This window comes from Neomonachus schauinslandi, chromosome 14 (genome assembly GCF_002201575.2).
Source record: "Neomonachus schauinslandi chromosome 14, ASM220157v2, whole genome shotgun sequence".
NCBI classification, from domain to species: Eukaryota; Metazoa; Chordata; class Mammalia; order Carnivora; family Phocidae; genus Neomonachus; species Neomonachus schauinslandi.
In genome coordinates this window covers 47500695-47526313 of record NC_058416.1, presented here as the reverse complement: position 1 = coordinate 47526313, position 25619 = coordinate 47500695, and the positions used below count along the sequence as shown (strand labels likewise).

At 38.7% G+C, this 25619-nt stretch overlaps 1 protein-coding gene across 3 annotated transcripts; it reads left to right on the top strand.

Annotated features, from left to right (window-relative positions):
- The first annotated feature begins 654 nt into the window (after positions 1–654).
- Positions 655–25576, top strand: RIOK3 (RIO kinase 3). 3 transcript variants are annotated; one of them, XM_021686053.1, is made up of 13 exons: positions 655–945; positions 7952–8067; positions 8675–8820; positions 8914–9021; positions 9231–9340; positions 11331–11474; positions 12036–12163; positions 18107–18304; positions 19515–19674; positions 21357–21437; positions 21529–21618; positions 22597–22704; positions 23965–25576. In XM_021686053.1, exons 1-13 carry the CDS (start codon positions 883–885, stop codon positions 24070–24072), a joined length of 1560 nt encoding a protein of 519 aa, XP_021541728.1. In that variant the 5' UTR covers positions 655–882; the 3' UTR covers positions 24073–25576. The 3 variants fall into 3 exon arrangements, with proteins under 3 accessions (XP_021541728.1, XP_044777212.1, XP_021541729.1); XM_044921277.1 differs by having other exon boundaries at positions 741–945; positions 8723–8820; XM_021686054.1 differs by having other exon boundaries at positions 741–1029.
- The last annotated feature ends 43 nt before the right edge of the window (positions 25577–25619 follow it).

The following is a 25619-nucleotide window of genomic DNA, read 5'->3' as shown; positions in this document are numbered from 1 at the left end:
ATGTTACTTCAGCTCTGTTGTGCCTACATTCCATTATCAGTAAAATCGAGATCATGCTAGAAATAGAATGCACCTCTCATGATTATTTTGAGGACTGAGAGTTAATACAGTACTTTGGACAATGCATGAATATAGTAAGTGAAATATAATGCTTGGCTATTTTTACCTGGTCACTTTAGAGAATCTACAAAACATCTAATCAAAACTTTTATTAGCAGTCCTATTTTTGCTCAGTGTTTTATAACACATTTTATAAATTTTCACTTTTTATGCCCCGCTTCCTAACGACAAACTGCAGTAACAACAAAATCTGACCTCTCCACATCAGCTATTTTCTGTCCCCCACACCATCCCAGTTCAGAATTAACCCAGAAAATAGCGAACAGAAGCAGCCTCGTTTGTTTGGTGTTATGAACTGATTAACACGCAGCTTAATTCAGTTTAACTAGATCCAGATGGTGTCTCGGGTCCCCAGGTGGGGAAGGAAGGGGAAGGCGGTGCGGCAACAGGGTACAGCCTGGCCAGAGGAAGCCACACCCGACGCCTGCTCCGTCCCGCACGGGCGACCACGACCACTAGTCAGAGCCAGCAGCGCGGGCAGCCCCATCCCCGGGCAGCGGCCGGAAGTGCGGGCCGCCGGGGGCGGGGAAAGGAGGCAAAACCCGGAGGCCCCGGCGGGCGGCCTATCAGAAGCGACGGTCCCAGCGGAGCGGGCGGAAGAGAAGAGATGTAGTTCCGGACGCGGCCGCGCCGCCATCTGTCACCTCAGCTCCGGCACCAGCAGCCTGTCGCCCCAGGACCTCCGCCTATTTTCTCGGCGGAGGCTGCTTCCCGGTCCCGCCACCTGTCTGCCTTGTTCTCGTCGCTGGCTTCTTTTCCAGCATGGATCTGGTCGGAGTGGCAGCGCCTGAGCCCGGGTCCGCAGCACCCTGGGGACCCAGCAAGGTGAGTGGCGGTCGGAGCTGACGCACCTGCCTTGATCACCCGGGAGGCCCGGAGAAGGTGGCAGGCACCGAGGCGGCTCCGCAGGTGACTCGGGAAGTTCTGAGCGGGACTCTGGCAACCTCGGGAGGTGGGGACGGGTGGCGGGGCTGCCGGGGTGGGATGGGAGAGGTGGGGAGGGCGGCCGCGGCTGCCAGTGGCCACTGTCGGCGTTTTGGGCTCTCTGGCTATTCTGCGCCTTGATTTCTGAACCTCCGTGGCAGATATTTGGGCAGGGCTGGCTTAGAGACTCTGACGTTTGAGGAATATCAAGCACGATCTTGTTTTTCACGGGCCAAGTGAGTCAGCCGAATAACAAAAAGCCGACGGAAAGGTCATTTTGGCAGCTGTTTCCTTAACTTGACACATGCGGTTATCCGACTGAGACCGTTTCTTGTTTTTGAAGGAGTAAAAGGTAAGTCCAGACGCACCTCCCTCCCCCAGGCTAATACTCGGGTGTACACTACACACTGTAAAAAACGGTTATGAATTCTCATCTGCTTGGGCTTTAATGTTTAAGCTTTTTCCTGTTAATGACCAACTGTTAGGTTTATTTCACATTTGGTTTCTGGTTTTCAGACTGCTCCTTTGCATGATACTTTCATCAGAAGGATGAAAAGACTCCTCTGCCGCTGTATTGAGGGTTTGCTTGAAAGCAGGAGTGCTTCAATTGGGATGTTGTGTTCCTCAAATTAAGGTTGGAAAGAATCCAACTTTTATAGCTTCCTAATTGTTTTTCACATGCTGTCACGGAATATCGGTTCCGTTTAAAGGGGCCCTCATTTTATTAGATCTTTAGGCTAGGCCTTAACAGAGAAAAGAGAAATAATTGGCTATTAAAAGGAATTTATGAAAGTTTAATTAAAGTCAATTTTATGAACGTTCTCATACAACTGTAGGGAGAATTTAAGATAATCCTTTGGCAAATGTGGTTACATCTACATGTTATTTTGTGTTATTTCATCTATTAAGCCTTGTTTACAAGGCCAATATCAGTAGACATAAAAAGACAAAATCAGTAGCCAGATACTAATAAATGTATGCTTTACATGTTAAATTCCTTCAGTTAAGCACCCAAAGGCTGATAAAAATGTCAAATGAGACAAACATTGGTCAGGATACCTAATGTCAGAACAAATTTCACTTACAAAGCTAATTCAGTAATAAAATATTTGTTATCAGTCATATTTTCATTTAAGTATGCATCATCAGAAATATAAAATTTCATTTTCATCATTCAACAAAAAAATAATACTGGGGTTTATTAATATTCTGCTAGGAAGACAGCATTTTCACAGCCCAAACAGTTAGATGCTACAAGTATCTCTTAATCCTTTCCTCCTCTAACCTCTTGGAAGACCTAATTATCAAAGGCTTCGTGGATGAGGTGGAGATTTGAGGAACGTCTTGAAAAATGTAAAGAATGTCAAAGACAAGCGATTCTCAAAACTTTTTGGTCAGGGCTAATTTATACTCTAAAAAAATCATTGAGGACCCCAAATTGTTTATATTGGTTACATCTGTTGATAATTATCGTATTGGAAATTAAAACTGAGATATTGAAAAATTTTTATTAAGTGATTTAAAAGTCATGTGTTAATATAAATAACATTTTTATACGTAACCCCCCCATTTTCCAAATCAAAAAAAATTAGTGGTGTAGTATTGTTTTGTATTTTTGCAAATCTCTTTAATGTCTGATTTTTAAAAAAGATTTTATTTATTTTCTTTAGAGACACTAGAGAGAGAACGATAGTGAGCATGAGCTGGGGAGGGACAGAGAGGGAGGGAGAAGCAGGCTCAGGGCTCCATCCCAGGACCCCAGGATCATGACCTGAGCCAAAGGCAAACGCTTAACCGACTGAGCCACCCAGGTGCCACTAATGTCTGATTTAATAGAAGACCTTTTTTAGTCTGTTGTGGGATGTTTTATTTGAAATATATGAAGAAAATCCATCCTCATAGATGCATAGATTATAGCTGATATAATCAAAGATGGCTAATAAAAGCATAGTAGATGTACTGAGAACAAACTGAACTAATGTCTAAAAATGCACATTTATATCCTAAACTTACTACCTTAGGAATTTTTGGAAAATGCGAGAATATTCAAGTACGTATTTCACAAGCCATCAGAGTGCTGTTATCAGATCTGCTGTAGACTGGAAAACTCCACTGTGCAGTCTTGAGAGAATAAGACTGGAAAAGACAGAGAATGTCTTAGTACAAAATAATTTTGATCTCACACCCTGAAAGGGTTTTGGGGACCCCTCCCCCAGGGTCATGGGGTGCCAGTTATAAAATGCCAAACTGCTATTATGGACAAAGAATTTTAGTGGCTATTCCAAGAATGGAGGATTGGCAAACTGTAGGCAGAAGTGAGGAACTGTGTAGCTCTGTTGGAAAGAGAACTGTAAAAAATGAATTCATGGTACTCCTCAGAACTGTCAGGGTCATCAAAAACAAAGTCTGAGAAACTCACAGCCAAAAGGGGCCTAAAGTGGCATGATGACTAAATGTTATATGGTATGCTGGATAGATACAATCCAGAAGTAGGCAAAGGACATTACAGAAAAACTGAGGAAATCTGAATAAAGTATGGACTTTAGTTAATAATAATATACAAATATTGGTTCATTAATTAATGGCAAATGTACAATACCACCACAGGGGAAACTGAGTATGGGATATTTGGGAACTCTGCTATCTTTGCAATTTTTCTATAATTCTAAAACTACTCTAACATTAAAAGTTAAAAAAAAAAAAAAATTAGTATTGTATAGACCCAAGTGATGTTTTCCAGAGACCCTTGTCTTCAGAAGTAAAATTACCCACTTAAATATTCTATCCAAATTATATCTTTTAGTTGCATGGGCAGAAAAGAGACCTTCCTGTGGGTTATGATTCTCTTGACTTGCTTCAAGTTGAGGACTGAATTTTTGTTATTATGTGCCTCCTTCATATTTACTGTTTTTTATTTACTTGATTCTTCCCCACAGTTGTCTGCAGGATGAGTAGCTAGGTGTGCATCTTTAGGAGATGTAAGGAAAGGGAGATAATTTCCCTCTAATCTGCAGCCACCCTGGTGTTGAAGAATGTGGTAGTAGTAAAGAACTCCAAGGACCAGAGTTCAGTGGTGGGTTTTCCAGAGGAGAGGAAAACAGGTCAGGTCTCAGAGGTCTTAAGCAAACAGGAATGAAACAACCAGGGAGCTGGTTATGGGCTTGATAGATGTCATTTAAAGCAGAATAACTAACTGGGAATGATTGTGTGGGGTTTCCCATCAGATCTTGATGCTGTGGGGAGTTTATGCTGATGAAGGGAATAGTGGGAAGTGACATTAGATAGTGAGGGCAGAGCAAGATTATGGAGGGCTTTTTTTCTCTATCTCCTTAAATTTATTATTATTTTTAACATTTAATAAAGTTTCTCTATTCACAAAGAGTGTTTTTGATTTATTGAGGAGTTACAAGATGATGACAGATGATTCCTCTATATATCCTCTGGTGCCCATTCATAGGAGGAGCGCCCAATAAATTTTCTGAGGCCCCCTTGAAATGGTGAACCCCTCGTGCCCATGGCAGATTGCTCCCTGTCTGGCAGCTGTCTCTCATACAGCCTAAAAATTTTTATGGAGGGTTTTTGACTGCTGGTTTGAGGAATTTGTATTTGACTTAAGAGTGTGGAAGTTGGCAGCCTTTGTTACCTTATTTACCTTTACCCGTGCAAGTTGTCCCGGTGTGAGTCTGCCCAGCTGAGCTGGTCAGCAGAGGTAAAAGGAGGGGAAGTACAGCTCTAGAGTACAAGGCTCCAAGGAGCAAGATCAGTAGGAGCGGGTGATTCGGATATCTTAGTGCTCTCTGGCGGTCTCTATGTGTTTCCCTTTCTGGTTCAGTCTATCTGGGATTTAGGTCAGTCTCTGCCTCAAAATAATAGTCCCTGCTTGTCAATTTTGCCTCTTCTGAGAAATTGTCAGCTAATACTTTATTTAACATCTTAGTAAAATTAATTGACTGCTGGCAAACAACTAGAAGCACCAGAAGTGGCTGGCCAAAGGGGCCAACTTCAAGATGGAGAAGGGGATGTTCGAATAGTAGGGGTGTAGAAAGGCATCAGATCTCTGCAGCTTGGGGACAGCCTGGCAGTTCCGTGAAATATTTCCAGTGTTTCTTTTTGGCACATGTTATTCAGTGAATACTTGAGTGCCTCTTTACATCTGAAGTTCTATGCTGGGCTCTGAGAATGAGAAGACCCTGCCCTTCAAGGGGCTTATGTTGTATTGTGGCTGATACATTAACTCTAATACAATCACTGGTCCTGCACTTAAATGTATTTGCACAGTGGTATGGGAGCACAAAGGCAAGGATCTGATTTCATCTGATGAAATTGAGAGAGCCTTATGGAGTTGGTGATGCTTACTTAATTGGAGGAAATAGAGGAGGAAGAAAATCCACTGAGAGAAGAGCATGTGTGAAGGCATGCGGGGGTGAAAGTATGCCACTATTAGCATATAATTTTTGTTATTAGAGCATAGGGTACATAAGGGCTGAGACTGGAAAGATAAAGTAGGTCAAATTGTGAAAGGCATTCATTGTTGAGGAATTTGGATTTCATAGTGCAGGCGGTATAGAGGTTTGCTTCTCATGTTCCAGGACAAGGTGATTAGGGATGCAGTATAGCAAAATGCTGAGGGCAGCCCCTTAAGTTCTACTGTCTTGGTTCAAATCTACAGTGTTATCTTGAGTTAAAAAACCTTTCTGTGTTTCAGTTTCTAGTCTATAAAGTGGGGATGATATGGTAACCACGCAGTGGTTGTGGGTCTCAAATAATTATGCAAATTATGTATATTAGGCAAGTGATTCAAATATAGTGAATATTCTAGTGTTGTCGGTTATTCTATTGTCATTGCAAAATGTGGTTGACAGATCTGAGTTAGAGAATACAGCCATTTGCCTTTTGGAGCCTGGACTTTGAAACTGATCAGACCAGACATTTCTAGGTGAGGGGGCAGCATTATGTATTCTACCTAGAGGATTCAGACGGAAGTCAGCAGGAGTCATTGGCCAAGAGATAGCTGTATTCTCCAGATTACAGAGAACTTCAAGATTCTAGACCTCGAAAGCCTCACCAGGAGAGTACTCAATTGCACTTGAAGATCTGAGTGAATGAAAGTCACACCAGACCTTGAGAAAACCTTCCTTGTTTTCTCCACATCTGGGTTTATGTGAGGCTGGAATAATTGTGCAGTAGGCTAGTATAGGTATGTGCTGGGTGCATCTCATTAATCTCAGGATGAGACTAGATAAAACTTGATTCTGATTCACTTAGGCATAAATATAGTTATCATTTATCACCCTTAAGAGCTTCATCCTAACAACCTGAACCGAGTAAATTCCTGAGCCTCAGTGCTATGGAACCTGAGCAAGGGTGGTAGGCCAGCTAGAGGACCTAAACTTGACTTAAAAGTTTTTGGCTAAAACATATCATCGTATGCTATATTCTAAATTCTAAATTAGACACTCAGCAGTAGTTAAGGAATGAGTTTGGACTTTATCCTAAAGGCAGTGGAAAACCTTAAAACAATCAAGAGCTGTAAGTAAGGAAACCGAACTAATCAAATCTGCATTTTAGAAAAGCCGTTGTGCTATGGTGTGAAAAATGGAACCAAGCAGGACTGGAAACAGAAAGATTAGTTAGGACTCTCTTATTAGAGTAGCCTGGTGATGGGAGGGTGATACCTTGGAGTAGAATCTCAGAAGGGAGATAGAGAAAGCTGGGTCAGTTCAAGAGAGATTTAGACATATTATTCAATATTAGTGGTCTTAATCACTAGACTATCAAATGTAATCATTTGCTGCTGCTAAGTAAAGCTTGCCCCCTCAAAAATTAGGAATTGTGAAATAAACTTAATGGTTTGTATTTCAAAAGGGCTGAGATAGTGGTCATTGAGGAAGGCTAACTGGCTGATCATCCAAGAAGAATCTCACAGAATATTGCTTTGTTGTAGTGGCATTGTTTCAAGACTGTTTCTCAGCTTCTAAAGTTCAGAAATGTAGTTTTTATTGTTTGTCATTGTTATTTTTGTTTTAACATATCCCAGATGTCTTGAGAGAGGCTGACATACACTTTACACATGTAGAAGATTTACTCCTTAAATTAGAATGAGGTCTAACTTCTAAGTGGGTTTTGAATTGTGCTAGTTGGTGTAGTCTGTCCTAAAAGAGAATCTACAGGGGCATTTGCTGGCTCAGTTGGTAGAGCATGCAACTCTTGGTCTCAGGGTTGTGAGTTCCAGTGCCATCTTGGGTATAGAGATTACTTAAAATATTTGGAAAAAAAAAAGAGGGAGACAGACAGTCTACATGGGAAGCCAGATTAAAAGCAGATTATTTTGTGAGCATGGCATCAGAACAGGGTAGTTGCATGAACTCATCAGGTAGTGGGGTGATGCTGTATGTGGGGTGATGCTATATATGCAGGAGCCTGATGTTCCTCCTCAACTAAAAGGACACACCTACCAAACAGGTTAGAAAGTGCTTTTGACAGATCTAGTTTACATTTATCATTGACTAGATTTGAGCTGGGAGATATTTTTACTTTTTTAGAGATTTATTTTATTTATTTGAGAGAGAGAGCACAAGAGCACCCCTGTGAACCGGGGCGGGGGGAGGTGGGCAGAGGGAAAGGGAGAGAAATCTCAAGCAGACTCCCCTGCTCAGCGTAGAGCCTGATGATGCTCAATCCCACGACCCTGAGATCACAATTCGAGCCAAAATCCAGAGTCAGATGCTTAACTGACTGAGCTACCCAGGCGCCCCATTATTTTTACTTTTTAGATGATTTCTCTAAGTAGGTAATTATTTATTTTGGGTTGATTTTTTTTAGTTCTCAAAAGATAATCCTATTTTCACGTTTGGAAGGTACTTTAATTTCATGATTATGAATTAACCCCTCCCTTTTCTTTAAATAGTGTCCATGGGCTACCACTCAAAATACAATATCTTGTTCCTTGGCTGACGTAATGAGTGAACAGCTGGCTAAAGAATTGCAGTTAGAAGAAGAAGCTGCCGCTTTTCCTGAAGTTGCGTAAGTAAAATTCGTAAAGAATCTATATTGTCTAGCAGCTTTTTATTAAAGTTTTAGGATTTGATTAGTGATTGTCCTGGCCAATGATTAAGAAACACATTTTGAAAAGCATTGTGGTAGAAAGAGTACCATACTGGGAGTTCACCAATATTTGAGTTTTGATCCTGATTCTGTGATTAGTTGTCAATACTATCTTGGGCAAACCACTCTGTTTCTCTGGGCTTTAATTGTTACAGCAGTTGAGCCACATGATCTCCAAATTAGCAAATAGTGAAGTAGGACAGTTTTGATCAAATGCTTATATTTTATCTTTTCATCCATGTTCTTTCTCCAGAACACAGAACAAATGAGGTTTGAGTCTCGGCTTAGATTTTATTGTAGCCCCTTTAGCTTTCTCTTGCAGCTCTCTTAATCCTAGTTGGTGCTCTCACAAGTACCTAACATTGGTCAGAGGGCAGCTGGACAGAAGGTAAATGATGTGATCCAGTTTTTCCCATTGCTTCTTCAGTACAATTTGTAACAGTGAAAAGGCACTCTTCTATCATGATAGGTAGCATCTGTTTATGCAAGCACATTATTTTAGTTTATGTTGCCTTATTTTGAATAGTGTCACTGAAGGACCATTTATTACTGGAGAAAACATTGACACTTCCAGCGACCTAATGCTGGCTCAGATGCTACAGATGGAATTTGACAGAGAATATGATGCACAACTTAGGCGTGAAGAAAAAAAATTCAATGGAGATAGCAAAGGTACTGTGACCTTATTATGACACCTCCATTGGGTGGCAGAAAATGCTTGTAACGTGCTCCTAAGTAAATCTTCACCTATTTTTGCCTTTTAAGTTTCCATTTCCTTTGAAAATTATCGAAAATTGCATCCTTATGAAGACAGTGATAGCTCTGAGGATGAGGTTGACTGGCAAGACACTCGTGATGATCCCTACATACCAGGTATCAATACTTTTATTTTCTGGGGGTTGGGGTAGGACAGGGACAGAGGAAGACTAAGTTTTCCAATGGATCCTTGTATTTTATATTTATCTTTGAATCTCATTTGGTAAGTTATTGTCAGATTCAAATATCTTTTCAGACAATATTGAATGCAACAATTTAGTCTTTGCTACTTTTACATAAACTTGGCTTGTCTTAATCGCCTTTAGCAAAACCAGTTCCTACTCCCAAAAAGGGTTTTATTGGAAAAGGAAAAGACATCACCACCAAACATGATGAAGTAGTATGTGGGAGAAAGAATACAGCCAGAATGGAAAATGTAAGTTACAGGAAGTATTATTGCTGAATCAAGAGTTTTATTGGTATGTTAAAAACATGGGATTCTAAATACAATATGTTTTCAACTGTACTTCTATAAAAAATTTTTTTAATTAATCAACTAATTAAAAAAATACGGTATCTTAAATTTCTAAAAATATACTTCATAAGGACAGATCTAAAGATGTTGTAGATGATAATATAGCAATACCATGAAAACTGAGCCACTAATGAGAATGTACCTCAGAATAAAATTCTATAACAATATTAAGAAAACTGGTTTGATTTGCATGGATTCTAAAATTAAGAAATAGTTCTTATGAAAGTAGCATATTTATTTTTCAGCATATTATTTTCCAATAGCACCCCTACCCAAGAAACAGAGACCAGTGATGATTGGGGGATAGGGATGGGAGAGAGAAATACCCTTTTATATTTGTTGAATTTTTTAATCTTATGCCTCAACTACCCCTGCAAAATCAGAAATAAAATGTAATTAAAAAAAATTTAGGGCGCCTGGGTGGCTCAGTTGGTTAGGCGACTGCCTTCGGCTCAGGTCATGATCCTGGAGTCCTGGGATCGAGTCCCGCATCGGGCTCCCTGCTCGGCGGGTAGTCTGCTTCTCCCTCTGACCCTCCTCCCTCTCATGCTCTCTGTCTCTCATTCTCTCTCTCTCAAATAAATAAATAAAATCTTTAAAAAAAAAAAAAAAATTAAAAAAGAAAAATTAGCATTCTTCCTCCTTTATGAATCTTGTGGTTAATAGAAAACATTTAGACTTTAGAACACAAATACTTAAGTAAACTTATTTATAATTTTTTAATGCTTTATTTATTTATTTTAGATTTTATTTATTTGTCAGAGAGAGAGAGAGCACAAGCAGGGGGATCAGAAGGCAGAGGGAGAAGCAGGCTCCCCACTGAACAAGGAGCCTGATGCAGGACTCGACCCCAGGACTCTGGGATCATGACCTGAGCTGAAGGCAGTCTCTTAACCGACTGAGCCCCCCAGGCGTCCCAATGCTTTATTTTTGAAAGTAATCTCTGCACCCAGTGTGGGGCTCGAACTCAATGACCCTGCAATCAAGAGTCACGTGCTCCACTGACTGAGCCAGCTGGGTGCCCCGTAAACTTATTATTAAATTCTAGAAATAGTCCAGATCTGACTCTAGAACAACCCTCTCCAGTAGAGCTTTGTGTGATAATAGAAATGTTCCATATCCGGGGGCGCCTGGGTGGCTCAGACGTTAAGCGCCTGCCTTCGGCTCAGGTCATGGTCCCAGGGTCCTGGGATCGAGCCCCGCATCGGGCTCCCGGCTCCGCGGGAAGCCTGCTTCTCCCTCTCCCACTCCCCCTGCTTGTGTTCCCTCTCTTGCTGTGTCTCTCTCTGTCAAATAAATAAAATCTTTAAAAAAAAAGAAATGTTCTATATCCGTATTAACTAATAGTAACCATATTTGGCAATTGAGCACTTGAAATTTGAGTGATGCAACCAAGGAGCTGAATTTTTAATTTAATTTTAATTTATTTAACTTTAAATACCTACATGTGGCTAGTGGCTACCATGTTGGGCAGTAATCTCTAGAACATAATTGTCATGGTGTGGGCATAGCTTGCTATATTAACCCACTCCTTGAAAATAATTAGTTATAAGTTTGTATTTCTTTGGTAAGATTTGGGGTAGCCTTAAAAATATAGTGTGTCCTTTGTCTAATGTAAAAGCAAGGTGCAGAGCATATGCTGAAATACCTTAGTTTTTAGATGTGATTCAGTATTGTCTGTGCTTTCCTTGAATAGCCTTCCTCTTTTTCTGTTGGGTTTTTAGTGAGTTATTTTATTTTTTTCTCTGTAATACCTATGGGTTCTGCTTTTGTAGCCTAATCATCGACTGAGTAAGAAACCTGTTCCAAGTAAAGACTGATCTTGTTTTTTTGTTATTACCATCCCCATTTTAAAGTACTCAGATGTTAATTGTTTTCTTCTTTTTGGCAGTTTGCACCTGAGTTTCAGGTAGGAGATGGAATTGGAATGGATTTAAAACTATCAAACCATGTTTTCAATGCTTTAAAACAACATGCCTACTCAGAAGAACGTCGAAGTGCCCGCCTCCATGAGAAAAAGGAGCATTCTACTGCAGTTAGTATTCTTACATTTTTTTCTTTGATGGAAAGTTCATATTAGAAAACTTCATATTTGGGGAAGAAACAAAACTAAACTTCATGTCAAAACTGACATTTTAGTGGTCATAATTAATTAGAATATGAATGTTTTTGAGATTTTAAAAAATCGTTTCTTGTTACACTGTGACATTTATAATTTAATTTCTAATGTCTTACGTTAGTGAAGATAGTATCTAATATCTTGAGAATAAAGTAATTTTTAAAACTTTAGAAAAAAATGAATAGTAACTACACTAGCAGAGCTATTTAAACTTTGAAGATAAGATTTTGACTAAGCGAGAGTCTGATTTTTAATAGGTCTTTTAGCTATTCACTTTCATAGGCATTGGAGTTATGGAAATGAAATGTATTTTGACAGCACTCTTTTTTAAGAGCCTGTTATATATACATCTAGGTAAATTAAGTCATAAAGGTAAAAAGAAGCATATATTTTGAATATACTAGATACTAGAAATGGCTCAAAAAATGTTTTGTTATTAATCAGTCATTTTCATTTATAGTGCTTTATCTTTTTCAGGAAAAAGCAGTTGATCCTAAGACACGTTTACTTATGTATAAAATGATCAACTCTGGAATGCTGGAGACAATCACTGGCTGTATTAGTACAGGAAAGGAATCTGTTGTCTTTCATGCATATGGCGGGAGGTAAATGAGCAAAATGCAGTACCATTGTGTCAATAAAATCTTAACCCCTTCTCCCTATATAAATGAATTTATGCAAAATCAGTGCTACCTGGCAAGCAGAGTAATTTAAAAAGTGTCTAGAAAGTCTAGACAATATAAGGACATACAAAGAAAAACAATCATCCTAATCCCGCCATCTGGAGATAACCATTAATCAATTTGTGTAGACTCCTTCAGTCTTTTTTTCTATGCATATATTATTTTCTACATTATTGTAATACTGTATCATACAGGCTGCTGTAAGTGACAGAGCAAAATTTGCAGTTGGGTTTGTCTCAAAACCCATGGTCTTTAAACTATGGGGTCCTTCAGCACCAGGTTGAGGGGGATATGCTTAGATCAGTTACTGATTCTTGCCCTTATAACTCTGATTCTTTAAGAAATACCAACTAAATAATGCTTGCATCATAAGGAAACATCTTGTAAAGATCTTACGCTATTTAGATCTTACCTGCTTCACTTTTGTTAAAAGGGCTTAGATGAGTAAAGAATGGCATGAGGAAGGGAGACATTTTTTAAAGTGGAGCCTGTTTAGAGAACGTGCTTAAGCCAGGAATGTGAAATCATCTGGTCACTTACTATTGAGGTCAACCAGCAAGGTTGGTTACTACCTCAGAGATTCCTTTGCCTCAGTAATGTTTACAGACAAAAATGTTCAAATAGATTCCAGAATTATTCTAGCTCTTTTTAGGTTCAGAAGATATTTACTGTGTACTTAGGGGATTCAAACAATTATTAGTTAGTCCTTGCCTTTGGTTTTCTTTTTCTTTTTTTTTTTTTTTTTGCCTTTGGTTTTCTCGACTATTTAACTAGTCTCCCTTTCTTTTCTTTCTTTCTTTCCTTTTTTTTTTTTTTTTAAAGATTTTATTTATTTGACAGACACAGTGAGAGAGGGACACAAGCAGGGGGAGTGGGAGAGGGAGAAGCAGGCCTCCTGCAGAGCAGGGAACCCAATGCGGGGCTCAATCCCAGGACCCTGGGATCATGCCGAAGGCAGACACTTAACGACTGAGCCACCCAGGCACCCCACTAGTCTCCCTTTCTCTATGAGACATACGTGTGTAATCATATATCAAATTATACTGTTAAGTTTCAAAATGAAAAGGATAAAAATGAATGTTAGGATAAAATAGCTCAACATTTTTCAAGCTATTTGATCTGGAGCAATTTACTAAACCTTTTTTAAAAACTGACCCTTATTACCTCATAGGATTTTGTGGTTGATAAATGAGATCATATTTGATAATGACTGATATAAGGAAATCTTAATAAATATTTATTTTTTCCTTACTTTAAGCTTTGTTGCCCTCTTCCTAAATTTCCTTTAAGGGTTCCCTGAGACCAGGCAGATATAACTCAATGGCACAAATTAAAATGAGAGATTACTCATGGTAGAAATTAAAACTCTATAGAAAGGATTAAAATGGAAAGTAGCCATCATCTTATCAGCTCTCATCTCATAGATCTTTCTTCAAAGATAACCACTGTTGGGTGCCTGGGTGGCTCAGTTGGTTAAGCGACTGCCTTCGGCTCAGGTCATGATCCTGGAGTCCCGGGATCGAGTCCCACATCGGGCTCCCTGCTCAGCAGGGAGTCTGCTTCTCTCTCTGACCCTCCCCCCTCTCATGCTCTCTCTCTCAAATAAATAAATAAAATCTTTAAAAAAAAAAAAAATAACCACTGTTAACAGTTTTTAGTTTAGTCTCCCAGGAATTTTTATGCACATACCCCTAAATTTGTTTATACGAAGGAGATTATACTCTCTTTTCGGGATCTTAGTTTTTCAGTTAATAGATCTTTCCAAGCTTATAGCATCCCATTTTTATAGTAGCACATTCCATTATGTTTTTTTTTTTTTTTTTTTTTTTTTTTTTTTTTTTTTTTTTTTTTTTTATTTTTTTTTTTTTTTTTTTTTTTTTTTTTTTTTTTTTTTTTTTTTTTTAAAGATTTTTTTTATTTATTTATTTGAGACAGAGAGAATGAGATACAGAGAGCACGAGAGGGAGGAGGGTCAGAGGGAGAAGCAGACTCCCTGCCGAGCAGGGAGCCCGATGCGGGACTCGATCCCGGGACTCCAGGATCATGACCTGAGCCGAAGGCAGTCACTTAACCAACTGAGCCACCCAGGCGCCCACATTCCATTATGTTAATGGGCTTATGGCATAGCCAGGAGGAGAACATTATAGCAATAACTGTTATGGTTGATAAAAGATAATTACATAGTAGAGTACACAGATAGGAATATCCTTGTACATCTGTAGGAATATTCTTGTACATCTACTTTGGTGTGCTTTTGCAAATATATCCTTAAACTGAATTCTAGCTTTGAAATTACTGGGGCACAGACTGTATGCACTCTTTTTCCTTTTTGTTGAATAGTGGAAGGCCTCAATGAATGGAGAGTACCAGCTGGCTTTTGTAGCAAGCAGCATGTCTTGCTTTTATTTATTAAAAATTTCAAAAAATTCTTACATGTCACACCAAAGGTCAGAAATCTTTAATTTGTGTTTATCTTTTAATTTTAATAGTAGGGCAAATGCAATTTCCCTAGGAGCTAGTCAGATCTACAGTTGGTTGTACATTCTATAAATGTTAGTAGATACTGACATATTGCCCTGTGAGAAGGTTAACTAATTTATGCAACAGTATGAACCTGTTTCCCTCATCCTCATTAATGCTTATTAGTATTATCAAACTTAATATTTTTGTCAGTGTAAAAGATGAAAAGTACCATTTTGATATTTTGGTGTGTATTTATTTGTGATTAAGGTTGTACATTTTTTCCAAGTGCTTTATTGGCCATTTGTATTCCTTTGTCTTGTCAACTGCTTTGTTTATCCTTTGTCTGTTTCCCATTATGCTTAATGATACTTTGATATAATGAATGATCTCTCTTTCTTTCTGGTGGAATTGGTATTGTAATCTGTACTTGGGCATTTGTAATTTAGCAAAACTAGAGAGCATTAGGTTTTCTACAAGCTTTCTAAAAGTAAATGCTTTTAAAAGTTTGCTAGTTTTCTATGCTATGTAGCAAATTACCACAGACTTAGCAGCTTAAAATAACACTCACTTATTATTTCATAGTTTCTGTTGATCGGAAGTTGTAACGGGCATGGTTTAGCTTGGCTCTCGGCTCATGGTCACATGGCTGTCATCTGGGTGTCGGCTTGGTTGCGTTCCTTATGGAGCTTGGGGTCCTCTTCCCTGTGGTTCAGTTCACTGCCACTGTAGGACTGTCTCTACTTTCTTGTTGGCTGTTGGTGGGGCGCCGCTCTCAACTTCTAGAGGGCCCTGCAGGTGCTGGTCATGCTGCCCTTTCACACAACAGGTCACTTCTTCAAAGCTGGCGGGAGAATCTCTCCCTCCAGTCTGCTAAGACTGAGTCTTAGACATTGGAGCGTAGTCCTGGAAATGACTATACCATCACCTTTGCTGTACAGTGTCAGCTAATCGAGAGTGTCTGCTCCCCCTGAACTCGAGGGGAGGGAACTGTACAGAGTGTGTACACCAGGGATGGGATCTTAGGGGCCATCTTGGGACTCTGCCCACCATAAAGCTGTCTGGTTTCTATCACTTTCAGGTTGGCCAAGTAATCAACCATTATTGGAATAGTAACTTGTGCTTTATCCCTGAGCTCATAGAATGTACTTCCTCCCCACCCCAACCCCCTTCCAAGACAGTAATAAATAAGCAAAAAACATCAGATATGTGTTATGGTAGTTAAAATATGGTGATGTCATAACAACTGGTTCACTACTTTTTATTAGTAGGTCAGGAAAACTTCTCTGAGAAAGTGACATTTAAACTAAGATTTGAATGACACAGTACAGGGTACTGTGTAAAGATCAGGTGGAAGAACATTCTAGACTAGAGAACAGCTAGTGTTAATGCTTTAAGACAGGCACAAACTTGGTATCCCTGAGAGCCTATAAGAAAGCCAGTACACTGGGAGCACAGTTGTGAAGGGGAGAGAGGAGCTGGAGAAGTAAGCAGAGCTTAGACCAGGTAGGACTCTGTTAGCCCTTCAGGGTAACGAGCCTGCTCTAACTGTAGTGGGAACCAAAGCTGTGATTTGATTTTTGTTTTGAAAGATTACAAAGACTACTGTGTGAAAAATGAATTATAGGAGGGGTAAGAGAAGAAGCAGTAAGGTCAGTTAAAAAGTTATTGTAGTAGTTTAAATAAGAGAGAATAGTGGCTTGGACTAAAGAGGTGTAGTGAAAATGAAGAATAGAAGAGACCATAGGGATGCTCTTTAAAGGTGAGAATCAACAGTGTGTGCTGTTGGATTGGATGGGTGTAAGAGGATGCATTCTTGGCTAGAGCAGCTGGGTGGTGCCATTTACTGAGATGAGAGTGTGAAGAAAGGCAGGTTTAGGGTGCAATTAATAAGAATTTTGTTTTGGACATGTTAAGTTTGAGATGCCTGCTGGACATCCAAGTGATGTCAAGTAGGGATTAGGTAAATGGGCCTGAAGTTCTAGAGAATTGAGACTGAGGGTAGAAATGTAGGTGTTATCTGTATATAGATGATTTTTTTTTTTTAAGATTTTATTTATTGGAGAGAGCACAAGTCGGGGGTGGGGGGAGCAGCAGAGGGAGAGGGAGAAGCAGTCTCCCCACTTGAGGAGGGAGCCCAATGCAGGGCTCGATCCCAGAACCCTGGGATCAAGCCCCACTTTGGGCTCCTTGCTCAGCAGGGAGCCTGTTTCTCCCTCTCCCCACCTTCTCGTGCTCTTTCTTGCTCTCTCTCTCTCTCAAATAAATTCTTTAAAAAAAGTAAATAAATAAAGCCTTGGAGCTAAATGAAATTTCCCAGGTAGAGAAGACAGAAAGAGAATAGGTTGGATTACTCTAACTTGAGATGAACTGGCAGAAAAGGAATTAGCTGGGAAAATATGGTACAGAAGGAAGGGGTTGGGAGTTTGAGTCCTATTCTATCTTCTGGAAATAGAGTTCCTTTCTTTTCCAGACTAACATCCCTTCACATATGTAAAGGTAAATACTTGTTCACACTGCCACCACCATGTTTCAGGCCTTTCAGTGGCTCACTATTGAGGGAACATTACATTAGCATCCTAAGTAGGCTCCACACCTCTGGACTCTTCTGCCCCCTTCTATCCTGATGATATCGTTGACTTGATCTTCGTGAAGTCTGTCAAGCCCTTGATGATTCCTACCACCTTTAGGAATACATCCCCATCTGCCTCCATCCTGTCCCTCAGCTCTGATTTCTTTCATTTCCCCTTTCTAGCCAAGCCTCAACTATAGTGTTTCTTATTCCTCAGATGTGTCCTGTAGTTTCCAACTCTACTTTTGTTAATACCAAGCCTGTACTTGTTCATAGCCTACCCATGGTTCTGGTTCAGTTGCCACCTATATCATGAAGGCTTGTCCGGCCTTCCCAATCCAAAGGGACCTGTCCTGTTCGTGTACTTCTATTCTCTCCTGCCCCTCCTTGCATATCCATAGGGCAAGGACCCCTTTACTCACCTTTTGATCTGTTAGAAGTGAAAGAGACATTTTAAAAAGCTATTCTATTTTGTTGCTTTTACTGAATTTTGCCCATAAACCATCCCAGGTAAATTGTAGCCTGTATGTCTTCATTGTTCCTCAAGTTTGATTTGATAGTCATTAAGTGAAGATTATATTATGGATTGTTGAAAACTGGTTGACAATTTATTTGAAAGTGTTTTATTTAAAAAGCCAAATCCTAAAAAATAAATAAATAAAAAACCAAGTCCTAAGGTTTTATTAAGACCCAAAACTTAAAAGCTTAAAAAACCACCCAAGCTTGACATTCTTAGAGAAGATAGATCTACTTTTGTATCATAGAATTTTTATTTTGAAATTGTTTTACTTATGAGCTGGCAACTTACACTGAATTTTTTTCCTTCCACTTAGCATGGAGGATGAAAAGGAAGATAGTAAAGTTATACCTACAGAATGTGCCATCAAGGTATTTAAAACAACCCTTAATGAGTTTAAGAATCGTGACAAATATATTAAAGATGATTTCAGGTTTAAAGATCGCTTCAGTAAACTAAATCCACGTAAGATCATCCGCATGTGGGCAGAAAAAGAAATGCACAATCTGACAAGGTAAAGAAAACCATTGTGCTAGAAGTTATCTAGGGTAATTACTTTTTTGTATTAGGCCTACTAGCCAGGCAAAAAAATCCATGCTTTCTTTTAAATTCATTTGTGGAAATTATGGAAGGCCTCGAAATTCTAGTGTTTAATGAGGCTTTCTGTAAGAAAATATTTCCTGGGTATAACCTGAATTCATACTTTTGGGATGAGTAAGTCATTTTCTTTTTTCTTTCCTCAGTAAAGTTTGAGGGAAGCAAAGTCATTTTCTGCCTAAGACATTTTGTATATGTCTACATGCTGTCATTGTTCAGCTTTCAATTAGACTTATTATAAATAATGATTTTGTTTCAGAAAATGTTTATTACATCTAATGTTAATTTGGTGGAGGCAGTCTGACCAGTCAAATTGTATTTTGCTTTATTAGACTTGGTTCTCAATTCTCTAAGCAGAATTTATCAAGGAATTTATCAACCAAGTAATATAGTAATAATCTTTCTCAATAAATCTTCCATATCTTAATCTATTAAATGCTTAATTTTTATTTGTTCTGAAGATGTTTGCTTTCAAATGTAATTATCCATATTTATTAGTTGCAAAATTCTTCTAAATAGACTTGTAAGTAGAATAATTTTCTAAAAGGTCTTGCTGCCCTTCAATCTCTTCTATACCTTTGAGATCTCATCCCTGCCTTTCTTAAAATTCTCCAGCAGTTTCTGTAGTCTTTAGTGTAAAGTTCAAAGGCCTTCTCTGGTGTGGAGCCCACCTGTCTCTGTAACCTCAACCCACATTGCCCTTCTTCCGACTCAAGATGCAGCTATGTTGATTGACACACATTCCCCAAATGGACACTGTTGAATGCCTCTGTGCATTTCCACAAGCTGCTTCCAGCCCTAGACCAGCATTCCCCACACTGTCTTAATTTGGCTAATTCCTGTTCACCCACTTCTTATACTAAGGCTTCCTTGATGCTGCGTGCTCCCGTAGCTCCTACCCACACCGTGTGCCACACGACACCATCCTTGTCTCCTCATCTATCTGTGCCTGCCAGCAGCCCATGGCTCTGTAAGGGCAGAGGCTGGATTTTACCGTCTCTGCCTCCCCCAGCCCCTGGGCAGAACATAGTGCCAGCTCATTGCAGGCCCTTGTTAGATATTTGTTGAATAAGTGAAATATTCTCTCCTTCTGATTTTTACATTCTTAATTATTTCTTTCTGTGTAGAATGCAGAGAGCTGGAATTCCTTGTCCAACAGTTGTACTACTCAAGAAACACATTTTAGTTATGTCTTTTATTGGCCATGATCAAGTTCCAGCCCCTAAATTAAAAGAAGTAAAGCTCAGTAGTGAAGAAATGAAAGAAGCCTACTACCAAACTGTTCATGTAAGTTGTGCTTTTCATTTTTTTATTTTTAAAGATTTTATTTATTTGACAGAGATACAGCGAGAGAGGGAACACAAGCAGGGGGAGTGGGAGAGGGAGAAGCAGGCTTCCCGCCAAGCAGGGAGCCCGATGCGGGGCTCGATCCCAGGACCCTGAGACCATGACCTGAGCCGAAGGCAGACGCTTAACTGACTGAGCCACCCAGGTGCCCCTAAGTTGTGCTTTTTAAAGTGTTCACATACCAACTTAAAAAATATTTTGTCTAAACCTTAAAAAATTTCCTAAAATAATACTATTTTATGTTCATGTAACAAGGACAAACTGAAGTTTGTGATGGAATATTAACATTGAAGAATTGTCTTTAAATCAATGTGCTGCTGTCTTGAGTCACTGAAGAAAAATCAGAGCTAAGGAGCTCATGAAGCCTCATTGGTTAGCATTAGTGACATGGAAGCATAAAGCTCTTATTCACAAAACAATCTATTAAATAAAAGTTGACATTTCTACATTTCGCAGACAGATGTCATGCCTCATTAGTTTGTATGCCTTCTTGAATGTCCTAGCTCTTAACAGCTAAGAAAATGCCTGTCGTTGGGAAGTTGGCAGGGAGCAGATGTAGTCTCGTTATAAGAGTGATGATAAAAGGGGAAGATGGGAGGGAGTGGTCTTAGAGCACGTCAGGAATCTTGAAGCCATTTATGCTTTGGGACAGCAGCTGAATTCCATCTGAGATCCTTCCAGCTTAAGAAAATGTTACTAAAACTGTCATTCTTCTCTAGTTTTGTTTTTGTTTTGTTCTGTTTGTTAAGTAAACTGTACCCCCAACACGGGGCTTGAACTCATGAGCCCAAGATCAAGGGTCACACGTTCTACCAAGCGAGCTGGCCAGGCGCCCTGCCTCTGTAGTTGTTTTGATTGAATAGTAGAGAAGCCTCTGTGCTTTTTACGTGGTCTCTGCATAAAGCGTTCATGTCCTGCAGCAGTGTATGTGAATATGGAAGTGTTAGCCAAATAATTTTTTAAGACAGAGCTAGGGAGATAATCCAACTTTCTCTGCTTCCAAAAAACATTGAGAGGAAAATCAAGTTCATTTTTCTGGCTTCATTGGGTGGTGGGGTAACTGGGAAAGAGATGAAGTAGTGATAGGCTTTTCCTACCTGATTCTGTTAAGGCTGAGACATAAAACATTAATGCTGATTTTTGCCATAAGAAATCAATAATGAATATATAATGCCACTTAATTTGTAAGACTACCTCTTCCCCACTATGTCTGGCAGGAAGTACTTTTTACCTTATATAAAAAGGTGAAAAAAATCTTTCACCCACTTTTATTGAAGGGAAGTGGCTTTTAGATCTTCTGGTTAGTGATCATAATATGGCTGCTTTCTTACTCTGTGGGGAACCAGGTCTGCCATTTGGTCTCCTGACCTCATTGCTATCACATAGACAAGGAAATAAAGTGTCATACTCATTCCCTTCATTGTCTCAGTGTTCCCCTGCCCTACCTAAAAACAAAAAGACAAAAAAAGCTCAGTGTTAGACTGTACAAAGTAAAGAGGAAATAAGTTCTTTAACCTAGTTTTGCTTTTTCTGGAAAGTATTGGTTGGCATAGACATTTTAGTTGCATAGGTAAATTAGAATTGTTGCTCATGTCCTAAATGTCTGCCTTGCCTCCTCACAGTTGATGCAGCAGTTATATAATGAATGTACACTTGTCCATGCTGACCTCAGTGAGTATAACATGCTGTGGCATGCCGGGAAGGTGAGGAGCACATTTTTTGTTAATGTTCACACAAAATGACTTGATGTAAATTACCGAATGTATACTGAACGTATGCTCTGCCTTTAAATAGGTCTGGTTGATTGACGTCAGTCAGTCTGTAGAACCAACCCATCCTCATGGCCTGGAGTTCTTATTCCGTGACTGTAGGAATGTCTCACAGGTGGGCATGTAAGCTAATACATCTTTTTTATAGGATATAACAGATTCAAATATTTTTCTCATCCCTAAGAAAAATAAGATGATCATATTCTTAGAAATTGAAGGAAGGGTTAGGTTATCAACTGCTTTTGAGATAAAGATACAGAGATCAATTTGTCAGATTTCATTTTCAACAATAACTTGATTGCATGCCTCACATTTGGGCTATTGAATTTAATTTGCAAGGGAGTGAGTTTTTATTTTGACTGCAGATACTTAAGCAGCCAGGTAGACATTTAACATGCACAGTGCTTCGAGTGAAGCTGGTATTAGCAAGCCTACGTGCTTACTGCCATCGTTATTACCATTAAAAGGAGAATAGTCTTCTTAGTGGTACTGTGTCTGATCACTGATTTCTGTGAGGTAGAGTAAACAGATTAGGGAAGGTAAAACTCAATAATCACAGAGTTGGGTCACATTTATTTGCTATTTCTAAAGGAAATTAATTGTTAGCAATAGATTCAGGTAAGAATGGTCTTTCTAAATGATCGAATAACTTCGTATTGGAAATAATTTCTGAACCTACTTAAAGATTGTAATTCACGGGATTTAGTGAATATTTTGTCTACACATTCAAAGCAGTACCACCCAATTTTATATATGCCACTCATTTATAGCTATAGAAGGTGCATTGTGACAAATCCAGAAGGCAGCACGGATGTGTCCAAGAGGACAAATAGCAAGTAGAACCTGAGCAGCATAGTTAAATTTGAAATGAGAAAATCTGTGGTTTAAAAATTATGGAAGGAATTCACTGGTATCTTATAAGATATGGTGTATCTCATAAGATACAGTATATCTTATATACTATTATACATATACATATATATAATATATACTATATTACAAGATATAGGGTATCTTATATACTATTCTCTGTTTTTTGTTTTCAAGAGAACCTTGCTATAATATTTTCTACTGACTTATATTTCTTTACTAGTTTTTCCAGAAAGGAGGAGTAAAAGAAGCCCTTGGTGAACGAGAACTCTTTAATGCTGTTTCAGGCTTAAACATTTCAGCAGATAATGAGGCTGATTTCTTAGCTGAGGTAATTCTGTGTGCCTGTTTTTCACCCTGCTAATAGAGAGCTGGATGGAGTAGATAGCAGAAACCCAGAGCTCATTTTCTTCGTCTTCTTTTAAGGTTTTGTTTTATTTATTTATTTGTTTGTTTGTTTGTTTGTTTATTGATGGATGGATGGATGGACATATTTATTTTTTTTAGAGAGAAAGTGCAAGTGGTGAGGTGAGGCAGAGGGAGAGGGAGAGAGAGAATCTCTAGCAGACTCCACACCCAGTGCAGAGCCTGATGCGGGGCTCAATCCCATGACTCTGAGATCATGACCTGAGCTAAAACCCAGAGTTGGATGCTTAACCAACTGAGCCACCCAGGCACCCCTCATTTTATCCTTTTATCCCCTCAAAAGCAAAAGTAGAGATTTTTCTTTCCTTGAGATGTTTTTGGTCCTTTCCAGACTTAAAACCTAGGAATAGACTTACAGCAAAACACTTCTTCAAGGAATTCACAGTTTGGCTAAGATGGACAAATAACACCACTACCAGTGTACTCCTTTTGCCTCTATTTATGAATGAGGGAGTGGGCTGGTGCACACTCTGGGTGATACAGAGAGCAGTCACACGTGGTCCCTGCCTTTAACTGACTAGAGAAAGTTGGCCGTGGTCATCCTTAGAAATGCCTAGTCATTACAATATGGATCTGCAGAACCATAAAAAAAAAAAATCTTCCAACAGAAAAGTTCTCTTAAAATTGAACAAAAACCAAAAAGTGAAATAGCAGCTAATTATTCCAACAGTATACCAAAGGAGAGAATGTATAGAGTCTGTTCCAGAACTCCTCAGTATGATTTGAATTTGGCCAGGCTGTGCTGGAACCTAAGGGCAGAGGAGAAGTCACAGGAAGATGGTAAATCTGACCTCTAGCACAGTACAGTTGCTCAGTAAGTAGGTGTTACTACTGTTGTTGAACCAACATTAGAATCTCCTTTTTCTTGTTTCCTGAAAGCTTTATGGAGTACACAGTAAGACATGTGATCCTAGTTGGTAGATTGATAAAGACACTAAATGTTGACCTTGATAATACAGTCAAGTAAAAAACATACACGATGTGTCACCCTGTAATGCAGGTCTGTGAGACACTGTAATGTGTGTCACACACTGTAATTCTAATTCAAGGCCAGTGTCCTTAGGAATGACCTAGTTTTAAGAGAGTAAAAATGCTGGTTCAATCTAAAGTGTGGTTTTTGTGAAGTAAGATTTTGACAAATGGATTCAATGTATTAATTTTGTAGATAGAAGCTTTGGAGAAAATGAATGAAGATCATGTTCAGAAGAATGGAAGGAAAGCTGCTTCATTTTTGAAAGATGATGGAGGTCCGCCAGTCCTATATGATGAATAGCACCAACACCCACTGCTTTCGTTGTTAACACAAGGTGGTGATTGTCAGCTGCCAATGGCAAATGGAGTTATGGGTGGCTTGAAATACCAAAACATAAGGAGTGTAAAATGGTGCTTCTGTGCTTTTTTTCCCCCTTGTAACCCATATGCCAGATGTGTGGAATTTGTAGCTCAGCATTGGGAGAATAAAATGTCACTACCTCTCATCTTATGAACAGGATAATATAATTCTTTAACAGCTATAGGTTATCTAGCTGAAATCAACCTGATTTTACAGGATTCGTGGTATAAAATGTTTTGATGAGAATTTTTAAAACTTAGGTAACATTTCCAAACATGGGAGGAAAGGACAGGTGTGTTTACAAGGAAGGCTTTTATTACAATATACTTGCTTTTTTTCACCTCCCTGTTTTGTGTTACATCTTTCCTCAAATATTTTATTGGCCTAAAATTAGCCCTTTTTAGTTTTTTTTCAGATTGTGACCATGATTCTAAAGGAAAATCTCTTCTCTTTAGTAGGTGACATAAATGGAAATTTGGTTTTAAAATGACTGATAGAAATAGAAGGTTATTGGTACATCATGAATATGAACTGAATTTTGCTTTTCCATACTCATATCCAAGACAGGGCATCACAGATCTCTGAAAGAGAAAAATGTATAAGAACTTCTTAACTATTCAAAGCCTTTAAATTTAACTTTCAGTTTTTCTACATTTAGATGAAGTGGTTAGGATAGAACTCATGGTGCAGCTGCTTTGCATTTATAATGAAAATGTAAATTACCTGGAAGGGTGGAATATAATAATTAACCATGTTTGACATATTTTAATGAAGTCGGTGAAACAAAGTTCAGTTTACATTTCATTCAAACTATATACATAATTGATTTTGAGAGAAATAGAGCAAGCTAATTAGAAATATTAAATAATCACATCATGAAAAGTATATATAAAACAACCTGGGTACCAAATTAACCAAGTAATTTGAACTACTGGCCTCCTTCCATAATTTTTAGTACTGGCTGGATGTCAGTTCTTAAATAAAGCAAGCACTATAGTGGAAAAGTACATTGGCTTTCTTAGGGTTGAAGTTCATTAACGACAATGTAATCATTCCTCCTTACTGGAAAGTAACAATCTAAACATCATTTACACTTGAAAGCTTCTTTAACATTATTTTAAAATGCCAAATACGTTCTTTCTAGAAAAATATTTATTTTTGTTTCTGTTACAACAATAGCTTTTAACTGCATTTCAGAGAAATGTGATTTTGGATAGCTACTCGTTACATTTCTGAAATGTTTACTATGAAACAAGGATTTAGATGACTGGTGATTATTGGCTTTACAGAAATTTCAGAGAACTAATTTTAAAAACCATGAGCCATTTAAAAATTGTTTTCTGACATACTCTGTTTGACAAAGAGCAGCAAACCATTGCTGTGTGGCATTTTTGGAGTGTGCTGTGAACATGCTTTTTAAAATATTAAATATGAAGAGAGCATTCTTTGTGTGGTTTCTTACTGTTCTTTATGTTAACTTATGTCCT